This window comes from Capra hircus, chromosome 14 (genome assembly GCF_001704415.2).
Source record: "Capra hircus breed San Clemente chromosome 14, ASM170441v1, whole genome shotgun sequence".
In the NCBI taxonomy this organism is placed as follows: domain Eukaryota; kingdom Metazoa; phylum Chordata; class Mammalia; order Artiodactyla; family Bovidae; genus Capra; species Capra hircus.
The window spans coordinates 62,534,748-62,553,891 of NC_030821.1; the positions used below are offsets into that span (position 1 = coordinate 62,534,748).

Below are 19,144 nucleotides of genomic sequence, written 5' to 3' on the forward strand. Positions count from 1 at the left end.
TGTTCCTGCGTGTGCATGTGCCTATGTGTGTGCGTGCTCTGTGGGTGTATCTCTGTGTCCCTGTGTGCATGTGCCTGTGTGTGTGTGTGCTCCTATGGGTGTCTCTCTGTGTCCCTTTGTCCCTGTGTGGATGTTCCTGTGTGTGCATGTGCCTATGTGTGTGTGTGCTCTGTGGGTGTATCTCTGTGTCCCTGTGTGCATGTGCCTGTGTGTGTGTGCTCTTATGGGTGTATCTCTGTGTGCCTGTGTCGCTTTGTGGATGTTCCTGTGTGTGCATGTGCCTATGTGTGTGTGTGCTCCTGTGGGTGTATGTCTGTGTGCCTGTGTCCCTATGTGCATGTGCCTATGTGTGTGTGTGCTCTGTGGGTGTATCTCTGTGTCCCTGTGTGCATGTACCTGTGTGTGTGTGTGCTCCTATGGGTGTATCTCTGTGTCCCTGTGTGCATGTGCCTGTGTGTGTGTGTGCTCCTATGGGTGTATCTCTGTGTTCCTGTGTCCCTGTGTGCATGTTCCTGTGTGTGCATGTGCCTATGTGTGTGTGTGCTCTGTGGGTGTATCTCTGTGTCCCTGTGTGCATGTACCTGTGTGTGTGTGTGCTCCTGTGGGTGTATCTCTGTGTCCCTTTGTCCCTGTGTGGATGTTCCTGCGTGTGCATGTGCCTATGTGTGTGCGTGCTCTGTGGGTGTATCTCTGTGTCCCTGTGTGCATGTGCCTGTGTGTGTGTGTGCTCCTATGGGTGTATCTCTGTGTCCCTTTGTCCCTGTGTGGATGTTCCTGTGTGTGCATGTGCCTATGTGTGTGTGTGCTCCTGTGGGTGTATCTCTGTGTGCCTGTGTCCCTGTGTGTGTGCACATGAACACGGTGGTAATGGTGACTGCAGAGAGCTGACTTCCCCTCTTATGGAGAATGCCCCCACTAAGAAGACAGTAGTGGTGTAAGCCTGATTTAGTCACGGGGCTGGAGACCATTGTGGGCCTTTGTAAGAAAACTCACATATTAAGTCACATGTGAACTTCAGATTTGAGGAGCTGTGAGGTACATGGTTCTTTTAGAAATAGCGTCTTCATTTTCCAGGAAGAGCTTTGAATGACAGTAAATTCTGTTGCCCGTCTGTCAGCCTGGATGCTAAGTTTTCCTTCCTTTGCCCACACTGTTCTAGGTGAGCGCTGTCCTGAACGGTCTGTTGGATCAGAGCTTCCGGGACCGAGCCAGCCAGAGGCACCAAGGCCTGAAACTGGTCAGCACCATCCTGCAGAGCTGGGGGTGCTGCAGCCCGTGGTGGGCCGGGAACGCCACCCCTGACAGCAAAACTGCAGTGCTCACCTTACTGGCAAAAATTCTGCAGGTATTTTCAGAGAGCTTGAAAATGTAATTGTGTCCATTGCTTGTGTCTTTGAAAGTTTAATGGAAGTTTCTTGAAAAGCTCATTAGTTTGACTGATTTCCGATTCACTTACATCCTATGTTTTTCTGTTTTTTTACTGTATTGTCCTTTATTCTCATTGTTTCTTCTTATACTTTATCTTCTCAGTGTGCTCTTATGTGCATTGTCTGAAGGATAGTTTTAAAATATTTCCGAACAGAAATTGTTGACATCCTTTTGAAGCCCAAGAACAAATTTATAGATCATTTCTGAAATTTGAAAAGTAGAAAATGTAGTATAGGAAATTGGAGGCACAATGTAGAGATCTGAGTTTATTTTCCCTCTGTTAGATTGATTCATCGGTGTCTTTTAATACAAGTCACAGTGCCTTCCCGGAAGTTTTTACAACATTTGTGAGTCTACTTGGTGATCCAAAATTGGATCTACATTTAAAGGTAAGAGATTAAAAAGATTTTTTTCAGATTATGGTCTCCATTTGTTTCCTGTTTTATATTTTTGTGTATTTGTGATATTTTTTGTTTTTTCTTTAAATTTTATTTTATGGAAAATTTCAGGCATTCTCAAAAGCAGAGGGAGCACTGGTTTTTGTAGCCATCAGTCATCTTTCTACTAATTAAGAATCTAAAACATCTCAGTAACTTGGGTCCAGAACTTCGTAGACTGTAATTTTAGAGTCCTGTAACAGATTTTACTCCAGTAAAGTGTAACCTCATGAAAGTGTCTTGCTTCTGGATCACAAGGATGTTTCTCTGGGATTTTCTGCTTCATGTGCTTAGTCAGGTCTCACATTTCTCAGCATGAGGGAACTGATGTCCCGCCCAGGGAGGAAGGCCCTGCCTGGAATCTTCAGGGCCCTGGTGGAGGAGAGTCAGCTCTGCATTCACCCTGTAGGCTCTCCACAATGGTCTTTCCTCAGTGACTTGGGCAGCAGGTTCCTAGTAATGGTTCTGCTCGTAGGAGGAGAAATCACACAGACACATGCTGCCCTGTCCCATGCTCTCGGGTGGCCCTGACTTGGCCACCAAGACGAGAGTGGAAGCCTGGATGCAGGGCACATCCCACCATGGGCTTGGTGTCCTGCAGTGGTCATTGAACCTCCTGGCTCCATCTGTAGAAAGCAGTCATTGCTCTTGTCCATGGGGCCTGCGGCTAGTCTCACGCTTGTGCTTGCTCTGCAGGGCCAGGCCGTGGCACTGCTCCCCTTCTTCTCCAGCCTCACGGGCGACCGTCTGCAGGAGCTCAGACACATTCTTGAGAAGCTCATCGTCTCTCATTTCCCCATGAGGTCTGCAGAGTTTCCCCCGGGGACTCTGCGCTACAATAACTATGTGGATTGTATGAAAAAGGTTAGTTCTCAGTAGTAGCAACCAAAGGTAAAACACTGCTTGTTTCCTATTAACATTTCTTGGAGAGAAGTAAGTGAAATATTGAGAGAATGTTCTCATTTTAAGGATTCTGTTGAATTCATTTTGAAAGCTGGGTGTCTGTGGAGGCAGAAGTGTTATCTGAATCCTTTGTAACTAATTGTTCCTCAGACTTCCCTGGTGGCTCATATGGTAAAAGCGTCTGCCTATAATGCGGGACCCCTGGGTTCGATCCCTGGGTTGGGAAGATCCCCTGGAGAAGGAAATGGCAACCCACTCCAGTACTCTTGCCTTGAAAATCCCATGGACGGAGGAGCCTGGTAGGCTACAGTCTGTGAGGTCACAAAGAGTCGGACATGACTGAACGACTTCTCTTTCTTTTCCACTATAAAAATTGTAAGGTATTTTATGTATATAAATATTGTGCAATATTTTATGCATGATGTGTAACTTTTAAAGGATAATACCTGAAAAAGCTTCGAAACAGAATATTACATATTTGGTATAGCTTCTGAAGTTTGAGTAGTGGTTGAGAAGCATCCATATAACCATCTCCCGTATTCAGCTGTTAACTTTCTGTCACACTTGCTTTGTGTGTGTGCATGAGGGGTGGGTGTGTGTGTGTCTGGCTGAAGCCTTTGCGAGCTAGCTGCACACATCCTGGAGCTTCGCCCCCAGGTGCGCCAGCAGTGCGTCCTGAGTGGGAGGTGCTGCGCTGACGCCAGGCGCAGGAAGGCCCACACTGCTCTCAGACCCTCTGCTCTGCTGTCTGTGGCCTCACTTCTGATGTCCTCGTGTTTGGCTGGATGTTCCAAATCAGGATCTAGTTAACAGTTGCTTTGAATTGTCATGTCTCTGGTGTCTTTACGTCTGTAACTGCTTCCCCTTCATCCCTTTTGTTTCTCTGTGATGTTGAGATTGGGAAGAAAGCAGAGCCTGTTCTTAGAGGCTGACCCCGTTTGTCTGATTGGTTCCTTGAGGTGCTTTTTTGTTTCCCTCCCCCTCTGCATTTTCTCTAAACTAGAATTCAGGCTGCAGGCATGGCCATGATATTCAGGCTCACCTTTCTGGCAACAGCCCCACCCCAGTAGGCCTTGTGAGCGACCTCACATCTGCTGGCTGGTCGCAGTGATTGCCGCCTCACTTCTCTGTTGGACTGTGTGTTCCTTCTGCAATTTGGAAGTCATCAGTGGGTAGCAGCACCATTGCGCCAGTACCATCTGTGTTTCCTGCTCCACAATCTGCCAGCGACTTGTTATTGAGTCCACAAAGGTTCTGAGTAGATCTATAGTACCTTTCTCTTACTGTAAGTGCAAGGGCACATAATCATGGAATGTTTGAAGAAAGCTTCTGGTCTAAAAAAGATGTAAAACAACAGGAACCGAGAGGGAACAGAGTCAACAAGTCAAGATAACATCAAAGAGACTCTTCTGAGTAACTTCAGAGACTAGAGATGGTGTCATGTTGAGAAAGAACAAGTGAGAGCCCTTGGAAATTAATTACATGAGGGCAGAATTAAAAAACCTTCACCAAATGGCAGATGAGATTGCAGCTGTCTCCTGAAGCGTAGAGAGAGCAGAGGGACATGGAGGTGGACGGTGGGACGTGAGGTGAGAACGCTGGACCCTCAGCCTGGAGTGTGTGCTATGTGGTGAGGCTGGTGTGAGGGGACACTCACACCCAGGGGCTGGAGCCCAGGAGCGGCATCATGGAGGGGAAGTGAGGACCCTAAACATGGTCAGAGGGAAACTATCTGTGAAACTCTGAGGGAATCAAAACTCAAGTATTTTGTGAACATTATATGCCAGGCATTCACTGTAGCCACAAAAATGACCTATATTGGCACTTGTTAATCTTTGTGAAACTGTTATAATTTTCTCTTTTTTATTTGAACTGTCAAAAATCAGTCCAACACAGTTATCATCATCATTACCATTGGTGTGTGTTTCTTTCCTAGTTTCTGGATGCATTGGAGTTATCTCAGAGTCCTATGTTGATGGAGTTGATGACAGAAATTCTGTGTCGGGAACAGCAGCATGTTCTGGAAGACTTATTTCAGTCTACTTTCAGGAAGATTGCCAGAAAGTAAGTCACTTCTAGCTTGTGATCCCAGGAATCATAAATGTTTTATTTCTGTGGGAGATTATTATCGCTGTGCAGAAAATAGTGAGTGCCTTATATCAGTAGATGCAGGTAAAATTTTTACAAAATCCAACACTCATGTATTCGTTTATGATAAAAGTGGCAAAAGGTCATCTAAGAAAAACCAACAGCCAACAAAATATAGTGAAAGGCTGAATGTTTTCTTCCTGAGTTTGGGAACAAGTTAAGGATGTCTGTTCTTTTCTACTTGATGTAGTACTGGAGGTTCTAGCCATTGCAATCAGACAAGCAAAAGAAATAAAAGACAGTCAACGTGGAAAGAAAGAAGTAGAACTGTATTTTCTCACAGATGGCCCAAGGTAGAAAATCCTGAAGATCACAAGAAACTATTAGAACAAATAGACAATTATAGAAAATTTATTACATACAGGATCAGTATTCACAAACCAATGGTATTTCTATATATGAACAGAGAACGTTTGACACTATAATTAAAAATGTAATTCCATTGATAATAGCACAGAAAAGAATAAAACAGATGGGAATAAATCTAACAAAAGAAGTTCAAGACTAGTACACCGAAAATTACAATCTATTGGTTACTGCTGCTGCTAAATCACTTCAGTCGTGTCCAACTCTCTGTGACCCCATAGATGGCAGCCCACCAGGCTCCCCTGTCCCTGGGATTCTCCAGGCAAGAACACTGGAGTGGGTTGCCATTTCCTTCTCCAATGCATGAAAGTGAAAAGTGAAGTCACTCAGTTGTGTCCGACTCTTAGTGACCCCACGGACTGTAGCGCACCAGGCTCCTCCATCCATGGGATTTTCCAGGCAAGAGTACTGGAGTGGGGTGCCATTGCCTTCTCCAATCTATTGGTTAAGGAAGTTAAAAAATGAAAGATCTAAATAAGTGGAGTGATATTCCATGTGCATGAATTGCAAGATACAATGTTGTTAACTTGGTTATTTCTATCTGCATTGGTAGCTTTCATGCAGTCCATATCAGAATTCCAACAAGTCTTATTTTTTTGTGTATACGAATTGTCTAGGAGTTTCTAATATTTTATGGAAGTGCAAAATACCCCTTAACAGCCAAAATAATTTTGAAAAAGAGAGATAAAATTGGAGGATTTTTCACACCCCAATTTTAAAACTTACTCCAATGCTACAATTGTCTCTGTAATTTTTTTCATTTTTAGAGCTTTTAAGACAAAACATAAGTAAGTGTCAGTCCATTGCCATAACTTTTCTTTCTGATGTTCCTGCTATCCCGTCTGTGGCCAGTGGGTCCCTGGTAGCTAGTTAGTTCCTCAGTGTTTGGGCAGCTCTCCACTGGTCTCTGATTGTCTTTCAGATGCTCTCTGGCTCCACAGATTGTCTCAGGCTCACCTGCACCTGAGTCACACCGTTTCCCCAGAGGGTCCGTGAAACGGTGTTTAGAGACCACAGTCTGGGTCCTAGGTGAACTTGGTGCAGCTAGGTTGCAATGCTACTTTCAGTTCACACAACTAAGGAACAGTTTGTTTAAGGAAAAGAAAAATACTCTGATCTTTCTCTTTCAATCTTAACATTATGAGTTCTTTATTATTTAACTTTTTTTTATTATTTTTTCCCCTTACATTGTAGATCTTTATTTTTTCTGTTGAGTATTGATTTAAATAACATTCCATCATTACATAATTGTTTTATCCTATAATACACAGAAATTATCTTCAAAAATAACTAAGAATGATCATAACTGGATGAAGTTAACATTTTGAATTTTATTTATAATTTACTTATAGAGTATTCTCTGATGATATAGTCACACTTTATGTTCACTTGAGTATTTTTCAGTGTGTGGTTATTACACCACTTCATTAGGTACACTTTAATTAATTTTCAGATCTTACAAGTTATTTTCTTTTCATTTAATGTTGTTTTTGAACACATGAAATACATACATGCATTGAACACTGAAAGTAAGTAATGTACTGTGTTCCGGGACCTCCTTCCATCTTGGTCCCTCTTCTGTCATCTTATGCTCCTTTACTTTTTTTCCTACTTCTTGTTTTCTACAGACACTCCAAATCAGCTATAGAGATCTCTGCTTTCCTTTTTTTTTTTTTTTTTTTTTTTAAAAAAAGCAATTGTGTAATTATTCACGGTGTGGAAGTAGTGTGTGGATGCAGTCCCTGCTGCTGGGCTCTGTGTCAGCCTTTTGCTGTTGAGAGTAGTAGCTCAGTGACTAGAGGAGTAATAGCTCAGTGACCAGAGGAGCAATAGCCCAGTGACTAGAGTAATGGCTCAGTGACTAGAGGAGTAATAGCACAACGACCAGAGGAGCAATAGCCCAGTGACTAGAGTAGTAGCACAGTGACCAGAGTAATAGCTCAGTGACTAGAGGGGAAGCCCAGTGACTAGAGTAATAGCACAGTGACCAGAGTAATAGTTCAGTGGCTAGAGTAATAGCGCAGCAACCAGAGGAGTAATAGTTCAGTGACTAGAGTAATAGCGCAGCAACCAGAGGAGCAATAGCCCAGTGACTAGAGTAATAGCGCAGTGACCAGAGGAGCAATAGCCCAGTGACTAGAGTAATAGCCCAGTGACTAGAGTAGTAGCCCAGTGACCAGAGTAATAGCACAGTGACCAGAGGAGCAATAGCCCAGTGACTAGAGGAGCAATAGCCCAGTGACTAGAGTAATAGCCCAGTGACTAGAGTAGTAGCACAGTGACCAGAGTAATAGCACAGTGACCAGAGGAGCAATAGCCCAGTGACTAGAGGAGCAATAGCCCAGTGACTAGAGTAATAGCTCAGTGACTAGAGGAGTAATAGCACAGTGACCAGAGGAGCAATAGCCCAGTGACTAGAGGAGTAGCACAGTGACTAGAGTAATAGCCCAGTGACTAGAGTAGTAGCACAGTGACCAGAGTAATAGCACAGTGACCAGAGGAGCAATAGCCCAGTGACTAGAGGAGCAATAGCCCAGTGACTAGAGTAATAGCGCAGCAACCAGAGGAGCAATAGCCCAGTGACTAGAGTAATAAGCCAGAGACTAGAGTAATAGTGCTGTGACCAGAGGAGCAATAGCCCAGCGACTAGAGTAATAGCACAGTGACTAGAGTAATAGCTCAGTGACAAGAGGGGAAGCCCAGTGACTAGAGTAATAGCTCAATGACTAGAATAATAGTGCAGTGACCAGAGGAGCAATAGCCCAGTGACTAGAGTAATGGCACAGTGACTAGAGGAGTAATAGCACAGTGACCAGAAGAGCAATAGCCCAGTGACTAGAGGAGTAGCTCAGTGACTAGAGGAGTAATAGCACAGTGACCAGAGGAGCAATAGCCCAGTGACTAGAGGAGTAGCACAGTTACTAGAGGAGTAGCTCAGTGACTAGAGGAGTAATAGCACAGTGACCAGAGGAGTAATAGCACAGTGACTAGAGTAATAGCCCAGTGACTAGAGTAATAGCACAGCAACCAGAGGAGCAATAGCCCAGTGACTAGAGTAATGGCACAGTGACTAGAGGAGTAATAGCACAGTGACCAGAGGAGCAATAGCCCAGTGACTAGAGGAGTAGCTCAGTGACTAGAGGAGTAATAGCACAGTGACCAGAGGAGCAATAGCCCAGTGACTAGAGGAGTAGCTCAGTGACTAGAGGAGTAATAGCACAGTGACCAGAGGAGTAATAGCACAGTGACCAGAGGAGTAATAGCCCAGTGACTAGAGTAATAGCCTAGTGACTAGAGTAATAGCACAGCAACCAGAGGAGCAATAGCCCAGTGACTAGAGTAATAGCCCAGTGACTAGAGTAGTAGCACAGTGACCAGAGTAATAGTGCAGCAACCAGAGGAGCAATAGCCCAGTGACTAGAGTAATAGTGCAGTGACCAGAGGAGCAATAGCCCAGTGACTAGAGTAATAGCGCAGTGACCAGAGGAGCAATAGCCCAGTGACTAGAGGAGCACAGTGACTAGAGTAATAGCCCAGTGACTAGAGTAGTAGCTCAGTGACTAGAGTAATAGCACAGTGACCAGAGTAATAGCGCAGTGACTAGAATAATAGCACAGTGACCAGAGGAACAATAGCACAGTGACCAGAGTAATAGCGCAGTGACTAGAATAATAGCACAGTGACCAGAGGAACAATAGCCCAGTGACTAGAGTAATAGCACAGTGACCAGAGTAGTAGCACAGTGACTAGAGTAATAGGCCAGAGACTAGAGTAATAGCACAGTGACTAGAGTAGTAGCACAGTGACCAGAGTAATAGTGCAGCAACCAGAGGAGCAATAGCCCAGTGACTAGAGTAATAGCGCAGTGACCAGAGGAGCAATAGCCCAGTGACTAGAGGAGCACAGTGACTAGAGTAATAGCACAGTGACCAGAGGCGCAATAGCCCAGTGACCAGAGTAATAGCGCAGTGACTAGAGTAATAGCACAGTGACCAGAGGCGCAATAGCCCAGTGACCAGAGTAATAGCGCAGTGACTAGAGTAATAGCACAATGACCAGAGGAACAATAGCCCAGTGACTAGAGTAATAGTGCAGTGACCAGAGGAGCAATAGCCCAGTGACTAGAGTAATAGCGCAGTGACCAGAGGAGCAATAGCCCAGTGACTAGAGGAGCACAGTGACTAGAGTAATAGCCCAGTGACTAGAGTAGTAGCACAGTGACCAGAGTAATAGCACAGTGACTAGAGGAGTAGCACAGTGACTAGAGTAATAGCGCAGCAACCAGAGGAGCAATAGCCCAGTGACTAGAGTAGTAGCTCAGTGACTAGAGTAATAGCGCAGTGACCAGAGGAGCAATAGCCCAGTGACTAGAGGAGCACAGTGACTAGAGTAATAGCGCAGTGACTAGAGTAGTAGCCCAGTGACTAGAGTAATAGCACAGTGACCAGAGTAATAGCACAGTGACCAGAGTAATAGCACAGTGACTAGAGTAATAGCCCAGTGACCAGAGGAGCAATAGCCCAGTGACTAGAGGAGCAATAGCCCAGTGACTAGAGTAATAGCTCAGTGACCAGAGGAGCAATAGCCCAGTGACTAGAGTAGTAGCACAGTGACCAGAGTAATAGCTCAGTGACTAGAGTAATAAGCCAGAGACTAGAGTAATAGTGCTGTGACCAGAGGAGCAATAGCCCAGCGACTAGAGTAATAGCACAGTGACTAGAGTAATAGCTCAGTGACTAGAGGGGAAGCCCAGTGACTAGAGTAATAGCTCAGTGACTAGAATAATAGTGCAGTGACCAGAGGAGCAATAGCCCAGTGACTAGAGTAATGGCACAGTGACTAGAGGAGTAATAGCACAGTGACCAGAGGAGCAATAGCCCAGTGACTAGAGGAGTAGCTCAGTGACTAGAGGAGTAATAGCACAGTGACCAGAGGAGCAATAGCCCAGTGACTAGAGGAGTAGCTCAGTGACTAGAGGAGTAATAGCACAGTGACCAGAGGAGTAATAGCACAGTGACCAGAGGAGTAATAGCCCAGTGACTAGAGTAATAGCCTAGTGACTAGAGTAATAGCACAGCAAACCAGAGGAGCAATAGCCCAGTGACTAGAGTAAATAGCCCAGTGACTAGAGTAGTAGCACAGTGACCAGAGTAATAGTGCAGCAACCAGAGGAGCAATAGCCCAGTGACTAGAGTAATAGTGCAGTGACCAGAGGAGCAATAGCCCAGTGACTAGAGTAATAGCGCAGTGACCAGAGGAGCAATAGCCCAGTGACTAGAGTAGTAGCACAGTGACTAGAGTAATAGCCCAGTGACTAGAGTAGTAGCTCAGTGACTAGAGTAATAGCACAGTGACCAGAGTAATAGCGCAGTGACTAGAATAATAGCACAGTGACCAGAGGAACAATAGCCCAGTGACTAGAGTAATAGCACAGTGACCAGAGTAGTAGCACAGTGACTAGAGTAATAGGCCAGAGACTAGAGTAATAGCACAGTGACTAGAGTAGTAGCACAGTGACCAGAGTAATAGTGCAGCAACCAGAGGAGCAATAGCCCAGTGACTAGAGTAATAGCGCAGTGGACCAGAGGAGCAATAGCCCAGTGACTAGAGGAGCACAGTGACTAGAGTAATAGCACAGTGACCAGAGGCGCAATAGCCCAGTGACCAGAGTAATAGCGCAGTGACTAGAGTAATAGCACAGTGACCAGAGGCGCAATAGCCCAGTGACCAGAGTAATAGCGCAGTGACTAGAGTAATAGCACAATGACCAGAGAACAATAGCCCAGTGACTAGAGTAATAGTGCAGTGACCAGAGGAGCAATAGCCCAGTGACTAGAGTAATAGCGCAGTGACCAGAGGAGCAATAGCCCAGTGACTAGAGGAGCACAGTGACTAGAGTAATAGCCCAGTGACTAGAGTAGTAGCACAGTGACCAGAGTAATAGCACAGTGACTAGAGGAGTAGCACAGTGACTAGAGTAATAGCGCAGCAACCAGAGGAGCAATTAGCCCAGTGACTAGAGTAGTAGCTCAGTGACTAGAGTAATAGCGCAGTGACCAGAGGAGCAATAGCCCAGTGACTAGAGGAGCACAGTGACTAGAGTAATAGCGCAGTGACTAGAGTAGTAGCCCAGTGACTAGAGTAATAGCACAGTGACCAGAAGTAATAGCACAGTGACCAGAGTAATAGCACAGTGACTAGAGTAATAGCCAGTGACCAGAGGAGCAATAGCCCAGTGACTAGAGGAGCAATAGCCCAGTGACTAGAGTAATAGCTCAGTGACCAGAGGAGCAATAGCCCAGTGACTAGAGTAGTAGCACAGTGACCAGAGTAATAGCTCAGTGACTAGAGTAATAAGCCAGAGACTAGAGTAATAGTGCTGTGACCAGAGGAGCAATACCAACGCACAGTGACTAGAGTAATAGCAGTGACCCAGTGACTAGAGTAATAGCTCAGTGACTAGAATAATAGTGCAGTGACCAGAGGAGCAATAGCCCAGTGACTAGAGTAATGGCACAGTGACTAGAGGAGTAATAGCACAGTGACCAGAGGAGCAATAGCCCAGTGACTAGAGAGTAGCTCAGTGACTAGAGGATAATAGCACAGTGACCAGAGGAGCAATAGCCCAGTGACTAGAGGAGTAGCACAGTTACTAGAGGAGTAGCTCAGTGACTAGAAGGAGTAAATACACAGTGACCAGAGGAGTAATAGCCAGTGACTAGAGTAATAGCACAGTGACTAGAGTAATAGCCACAGTGACCAGAGAGCAAATAGCCCCAGCGACCAGAGTAATAGCGCAGTGACTAGAGTAATAGCACAGTGACCAGAGGCGCAATAGCCCAGTGACCAGAGTAATAGCGCAGTGACTAGAGTAATAGCACAGTGACCAGAGGAGCAATAGCCCAGTGACCAGAGTAATAGCGCAGTGACTAGAGTAATAGCGCAGTGACCAGAGGAGCAATAGCCAGTGACTAGTAGCACAGTGACAGCACAGTGACCAGAGTAATAGCACAGTGACTAGAGGAGTAGCACAGTGACTAAGTAATAGCAGCAAAGCCAGTGACTAGAGTAATAGCCAGTGACGCAGTGAGTAACTAGTGACTAGNTAGCCAGTGACTAGAGTAGTAGCCAGTGACTAGAGTAATAGCACAGTGACCAGAGTAATAGCACAGTGACTAGAATAAATAGTGCAGTGACCAGAGGAGCAATAGCCCAGCGACTAGAGTAATGGCACAGTGACTAGAGGAGTAGCCCAGTGACTAGAGTAATAGCACAGTGACCAGAGTCAGTGACTAGAGTAATAGCGCAGCAACCAGAGGAGTAATAGCAGTGACTAGAGTTCAGTGACAGGCAGTAATAGCAGTGACTAGAGACATAGCCCAGTGACCACAGTAGAGTAATAGCACAGTGACCAGAGGAGCAATAGCCCAGTGACTAGAGAGCAATACCAGTGACTAGAGTAATGCCCAGTGAGTAGAGGAGTAATAGCACAGTGACCAGAGGAGCAATAGCCCAGTGACTAGAGGAGCAATAGCCCAGTGACTAGAGTAATAGCTCAGTGACTAGAGGAGTAATAGCACAGTGACCAGAGGAGCAATAGCCCAGTGACTAGAGGAGTAATAGCCCAGTGACTAGAGTAATAGCCAGTGACTAGCCCAGTGACTAGAGTAGTAGCACAGTGACCAGTAGCACAGTGACCAGAGGAGCAATAGCCCAGTGACTAGAGGAGCAATAGCCCAGTGACTAGAGTAATAGCTCAGTGACTAGAGGAGTAATAGCCCAGTGACCAGAGGAGTAATAGCCCAGTGACTAGAGTAATAGCACAGCAACCAGAGGAGCAATAGCCAGTGACCAGAGTAATAGCCAGTGACTAGAGTAGTAGCACCAGTGACCAGAGTAATAGTGCAGAGAGGAGCAATAGCCCAGTGACTAGAGTAATAGGCAGTGACCAGAGGAGCAATAGCCCAGTGACTAGAGTAATAGCGCAGTGACCAGAGGAGCAATAGCCAGTGACTACCAGTGACTAGAGAGCTAGTGACTAGAGTAATAGCCACAGTGACCAGAGTAATAGCACAGTGACTAGAGGAGTAGCACAGTGACTAGAGTAATAGCGCAGCAACCAGAGGAGCAATAGCCCAGTGACAGCCAGTGACTAGAGTTATAGTGACTAGAGTAGCCAGTGACTAGGGTAATAGCACAGTGACAGAGTAATAGCACAGTGACTAGAGTAATAGTGCAGTGACCAGAGGAGCAATAGCCCAGCGACTAGAGTAATGGCACAGTGACTAGAGGAGTAGCCCAGTGACTAGAGTAATAGCACAGTGACCAGAGTAATAGTTCAGTGACTAGAGTAATAGCGCAGCAACCAGAGGAGTAATAGCAGTGACTAGAGTAATCAGAGGACAATAGCCCAGTGACTAGAGTAATAGCTCAGTGACTAGAGGGGAAGCCCAGTGACTAGAGTAATAGCTCAGTGACTAGAATAATAGTGCAGTGACCAGAGGAGCAATAGCCCAGTGACTAGAGTAATGGCACAGTGACTAGAGGAGTAATAGCACAGTGACCAGAGGAGCAATAGCCCAGTGACTAGAGGAGTAGCTCAGTGACTAGAGGAGTAATAGCACAGTGACCAGAGGAGTAATAGCACAGTGACCAGAGGAGTAATAGCCCAGTGACTAGAGTAATAGCCTAGTGACTAGAGTAATAGCACAGCAACCAGAGGAGCAATAGCCCAGTGACTAGAGTAATAGCCCAGTGACTAGAGTAGTAGCACAGTGACCAGAGTAATGGTGCAGCAACCAGGAGGAGGCAATAGCCCAGTGACCTAGAGTAATATGCCAGTGACCAGAGGAGCATACAGCGCACCAGTGACTAGAGTAATAGCACAGTGACTAGAGTAATAGGCACAGTGACTAGAGTAATAGTAGCACAGTGACCAGAGGTAGCAATAGCAGAGCCAGCTAGACTAAGAGTATAGCACAGTGACTAGATAATAGCGCAGGCAACCAGAGGAGCCAATAGCCCAGTGACTAGAGTAATAGCGCAGTGACTAGGAAGTAATAGCCACAGTGGACCAGAGGAGCAATAGCCCAGTGACCAGAGTAATAGCGCAGTGACTAGAGTAATAGCACAGTGACCAGAGGAGCAATAGCCCAGTGACCAGAGTAATAGCGCCAGTGACTAGAGTAATAGCACAGTGACCAGGTAGGCAGGACAATAGCCCAGGTGACTAGAGGTAATAGCGCAGTGACCAGAGGAGCAATAGCCCAGTGACTAGAGGAGCACAGTGACTAGAGTAATAGCCCAGTGACTAGGAAGTGACCTGAAGATAGTAGCAACAGTGACAGAGTAGTAGCACAGTGACTAGAGTAATAGGCCAGAGACTAGAGTAATAGCACAGTGACTAGAATAATAGCGCAGCAACCAGAGGCGCAATAGCCCAGTGACCAGAGTAATAGCGCAGTGACTAGAGTAATAGCCCAGTGACTAGAGTAGTAGCACAGTGACCAGAGGAGCAATAGCCCAGTGACTAGAGGAGCAATAGCCCAGTGACTAGAGTAATAGCTCAGTGACTAGAGGAGTAATAGCACAGTGACCAGAGGAGCAATAGCCCAGTGACTAGAGGAGTAGCACAGTGACTAGAGTAATAGCCCAGTGACTAGAGTAGTAGCACAGTGACCAGAGTAGTAGCACAGTGACCAGAGGAGCAATAGGCCCAGTGACTAGAGGAGGCAATAGCCCAGTGACCAGAGGAGCAATAGCCCAGCGACTAGAGTAGTAGCTCAGTGACTAGAGTAATAGCACAGCAACCAGAGGAGCAATAGCCCAGTGACCAGAGTAATAGTGCAGTGACTAGAGTAATAGCACAGTGACCAGAGGAGCAATAGCCCAGTGACCAGAGTAATAGTGCAGTGACTAGAGTAATAGCACAGCAACCAGAGGAGCAATAGCCCAGCGACTAGCCCTGGGCCTGCGCTGTTGTGTGTTGCCAGTGCAGCTTTGCAGTGGATCCCTAAGTGTGAGAGCAAAGGTAAATGCATCTTTAATTGTGCTAGCTATCATCACATCCCCTTTGGGGGGATGTGTTATTTGTATTCCTTTCGGCAATGTATGTATCATCACAGTTTTGTCAACAGAGTATACTGACAAACGTGGATTTTTTCCAGTGATAACAGGTGAGAAAGAATCTCTCAGTGTCACTCTAACGTGTCTCTTTTGTTATGAGTGACGTGGAACATGTCTTCATAGTGAATGCTCATTTCCATTGACTTTTCAGTAAACTGTTTGGTGGCCATTCTTGCTCTTTCCCCCTTCCTCCTTCTTCCTTTAGCAGGATAGTCCTGGAGAATTTAGGTCTGGGACAGAGTTTGGACTCACACTGCAGAGCTCTTATAGGTCCAGTCGTGTTCTGCAACCTCAATTTTTTGTGACTGAATTACCTTCAAGTCCAGTATTTTGTCTCATATCTAACTTCTGAGCATCAGGATTTTAGAACTGGGAAAGATTTTAATGGTCATTCAGTTGTAACCTCTTATTTTTATAGGCAGGGAAACAGTCTATCCTTAACTTAAAAGATTTATAGCCTGAATTGTTTAGGCAGTCATTCATAGACCGTGTTTCCCTGATGGCTGAGTCTCTACCTGGAAAGTACAATGGTGGGTCCTTGGTTCATGAGTTTCAGGGTCTGGGACACGTGATGGTCTTCAGCCTGGGGCTCTTTGAAGCCTTGGAGGTGTCCTCTGAACTGGACCCAACTTGAAAATAAATGAGAATATCCTCTTTCCTAGGCCTAAAAAGGCACGAAGGTTTCTGGGGATGAGTAAGATCACATGGCTTATGTGCATATGGTTCTTGTATTTCACAGTTTTATATACATAATCTTTAGTTTCTAATTCATAATCATTAGCATTTACTTGTAGCATAGTGGGCCCTCGTGGAGTATTTGTTTAAAGCTGGCATGTGCATGTAATTTTCCTTTGTTCTTAGGAGTTCATGTGCCACGCAGTTGGGCCTTCTGGAAAGCGTGTACCGGAAGTTCAGCAGGGACGACCTACTTCCCAGCGCCACCCGCCAGGCGTTAGTGGACCGGGCCCTCCTCACTCTCCTGCAGCACTGCGGCCTGGGGGCGCTGAGGGACTTCTTCAGCAGAACTGTGGTGGAGGCTATCGATGTGTTGAAGTCCAGATTTACAAAGGTATCATAGTCTGTTACTAAGTTGAATGTTAGTAAGAGACGACAGCCCTCCTTGGTCAGGGTCACTAGAAACTGCCATGTATTCAGCCAGGGTGTCAGCAACTCAAGCCTTTGAGCATGTGGCGTCTGCGTTAGTCTCCGGAGACGTCTGTAACAAATGACTGGGAGTGTGGCTTAGACCCACAGGGCTTTCTGTCTCATGGTTCTGAGATCAGAAGTAGAAATCCGCTTCCTGGGGCTGTACTTGCTCTAGAGACTCCAAGGAGAACATGTTTCTCTCCACCAGCCTCTGGGCCCAGCATCCCTCAGCTCATGGCCATGGTACTCCTCCCTCCGAGTCTTGGTCACTTGACCACCCCCCACTTCCTCTTCTTTTTTAAAAAAATCCACTATTTTTCTTTTTTAAAAATTGATATATAGTTGATTTACAGTGTTGTGTTTATTTCAGGTATACAGCAAAGTGTTTGTTATATTAAGTTGGTGCAAATGTAATTGTAGTTTCGGGCTGTGAATTTTAAAACATAACTAAGCTCAAACACATCTCTATTAATCAAAGTAAGAACCATTACAGTCGTTCACTGTTGTTGCATAGAATAAGAGAAGATGACTCTTCAAAGCAACCAAGCTTTTTCACCTTTCCAGTTTGCTTCACATACTGAACAACCATAGAGTGGTTGACAATGAGTTCTTTGACAACTTCTCATGTAGTTTTAAGAGGATCAGCTTCAGTGATGGCTCTCAATTGGTCGTTGTCAACATCTGATGTCTGGGTACTTCACTCCTTATCTGCAAGGCTCTCATCTCCTTTGCAGAACTTCTTGAACCATCACCTCACTGTACATTCATTAGCAGTTTCTGGGCCAAATGCGTTGTTGATGTTGTAAGTTGTCTCCTCTGCTTTATGACTCATTTTGAACTTGAATAAGAAAAATTGCTCGAGTTTGCTTTTTGTCTAGCATCATTTCCATAGTCTAAAATAAATAAAAATTACACAGCTATAAGTCATTAGCAAAAATCTTAATGAGAAATGTGCATTAAAATGATGTAATGATATATAACATAACCAAATTAAGAATGTATTCCAATATCAAATAGCAGAGTTCAACAGTACAAAACCCCAATTACTTTTGCACCAACCTAGTACATGTATATGTGTCTATTCTTTATTTGATTCTTTCCCATTAGAGGTTATTACAAGATATGGAGTATAGTTCCTGTGCTATACAATGGATCTTTGTTTATCTGTTTTATGTATAGTTACGTGTGTGTCTCCTTCCCCTCCTCACCCTTTAGTAACCAGAAGTCTGTTCTCTGTCTTTGAATCTATTTCTGTTTTCTAAGTTGACTGTCTCATAGTTTAGATTCCACTTATTAATGATACTATATGATATTTGTCTTTGTGTGACTTACTTCCCTTAGTATGATAATCTGTAGGTCCGTCCATGTTGCTGCAAATGGCATTATTTCATTCTATTTTATGGCCAAGTAGTATTCTATCGTATTGATGTATGTACCACCTCTTTATCCATTCCTCTGTCAGTGAACACTTGGGTTGCTTCTGGCCTCCTCCTTTCTGTGTAGTGTCTCTCTCTGCCTCTCTCCTGTAAACAGGAGTGCATTTAGGACCCTCTTGGATAATCTCAGAATTCTTTGGTTCATTTCATCTGTCTCATTCCTTGTCTCATGTGAGGTGACAGGCCCAGGTTCCAGGCACTGGAGCGTGGATGTCTTTCCAGGTCTTTAATTCAGCCTCACAGTCCACCTGTGCCAAGCGTTTCTACTAGCAAAATACATTTATCGCATTCCAGGTCGAAACCCATTACAGCATCAACTGCTGTGTCCAAAAGCTCACCTAAAGATTGTTAGCACCAAGTCCCAGACCTCATCATCTAAATCGGTATGGGTGGCGTTCTCAGAATGGTGCATTCTGAGGCTACACCCTCTCCGTTTGTGGACCTGTGAAGCTGGAAAACACATTATTTGCTTCCAAAATACAGTGGTAAGACAGGCATAGGACCATCGTTATAGACATTCCTATTCCAAACAGGAGACAGTGGAAGGAAGGAGTTTGTTTTACAAAGCAGTTTGAAAATTCAGCCGGGCAAACCCATTAGGTTTCAAGACCTGAGAACAGTGCTCTGTGGCCTGGCGCTTATGCTCTGGGCCAAAGACTCCGTCCCCGGAGTCATCTCCTTTTTCCTTGAAGGTTAGCATTTGTTTTCAGCTGAGCAGTTTTGTCTGTTTCTTGCCTGTAGCATTTGGGGAATACAGCATCCTTTTTTTCATTTTATCTTGTCTCCTTCCCTTTCAGTTCAGACTGGTCTGAGCTTCTCAGAAACCTTCTGTCCGTCTCCTGCCCATCTTGGAGATTCCTGCCACGGCCCCTCCCTGGTCCTGGGTCTTGGCAGTGGTGGTGGTGGGACAGTGGGGCAGGCTGAGGACAGCCGTGAGCACAGGCTTCTTTCCCTGGCTGCCCCTGTGGTCTTCTCCAATCGACTTCCCTCACCGTGGATCTCCTCATGGCAGCGTCTTCTACAAGCTGGATGGGCTGAGAATTTCCCACATCATCAAGTTCTGGTTCTTTTTGCTTAACAGTTCTGTCTAATTTCTCACCCTCACATTTTCTTATGAGCAGCAAAGAAGAAGCCAGGCTTATCTCCAACAAATTT

At 45.3% G+C, this 19,144-nt stretch overlaps 1 protein-coding gene across 1 annotated transcript in view; it reads left to right on the forward strand.

Annotated features, from left to right (window-relative positions):
* The window catches only part of PRKDC (protein kinase, DNA-activated, catalytic polypeptide), a 137,834-nt gene that overhangs the window by 54,618 nt on the left and 64,072 nt on the right, over nucleotides 1-19,144 (forward strand). Inside the window, exons 38-42 of the mRNA XM_013969108.2 lie at nucleotides 1,160-1,345; nucleotides 1,713-1,817; nucleotides 2,562-2,729; nucleotides 4,705-4,832; nucleotides 16,269-16,476. Coding sequence (XP_013824562.2) covers nucleotides 1,160-1,345; nucleotides 1,713-1,817; nucleotides 2,562-2,729; nucleotides 4,705-4,832; nucleotides 16,269-16,476 — 795 coding nt within the window. The remainder of the gene's footprint in view (nucleotides 1-1,159; nucleotides 1,346-1,712; nucleotides 1,818-2,561; nucleotides 2,730-4,704; nucleotides 4,833-16,268; nucleotides 16,477-19,144) is intronic.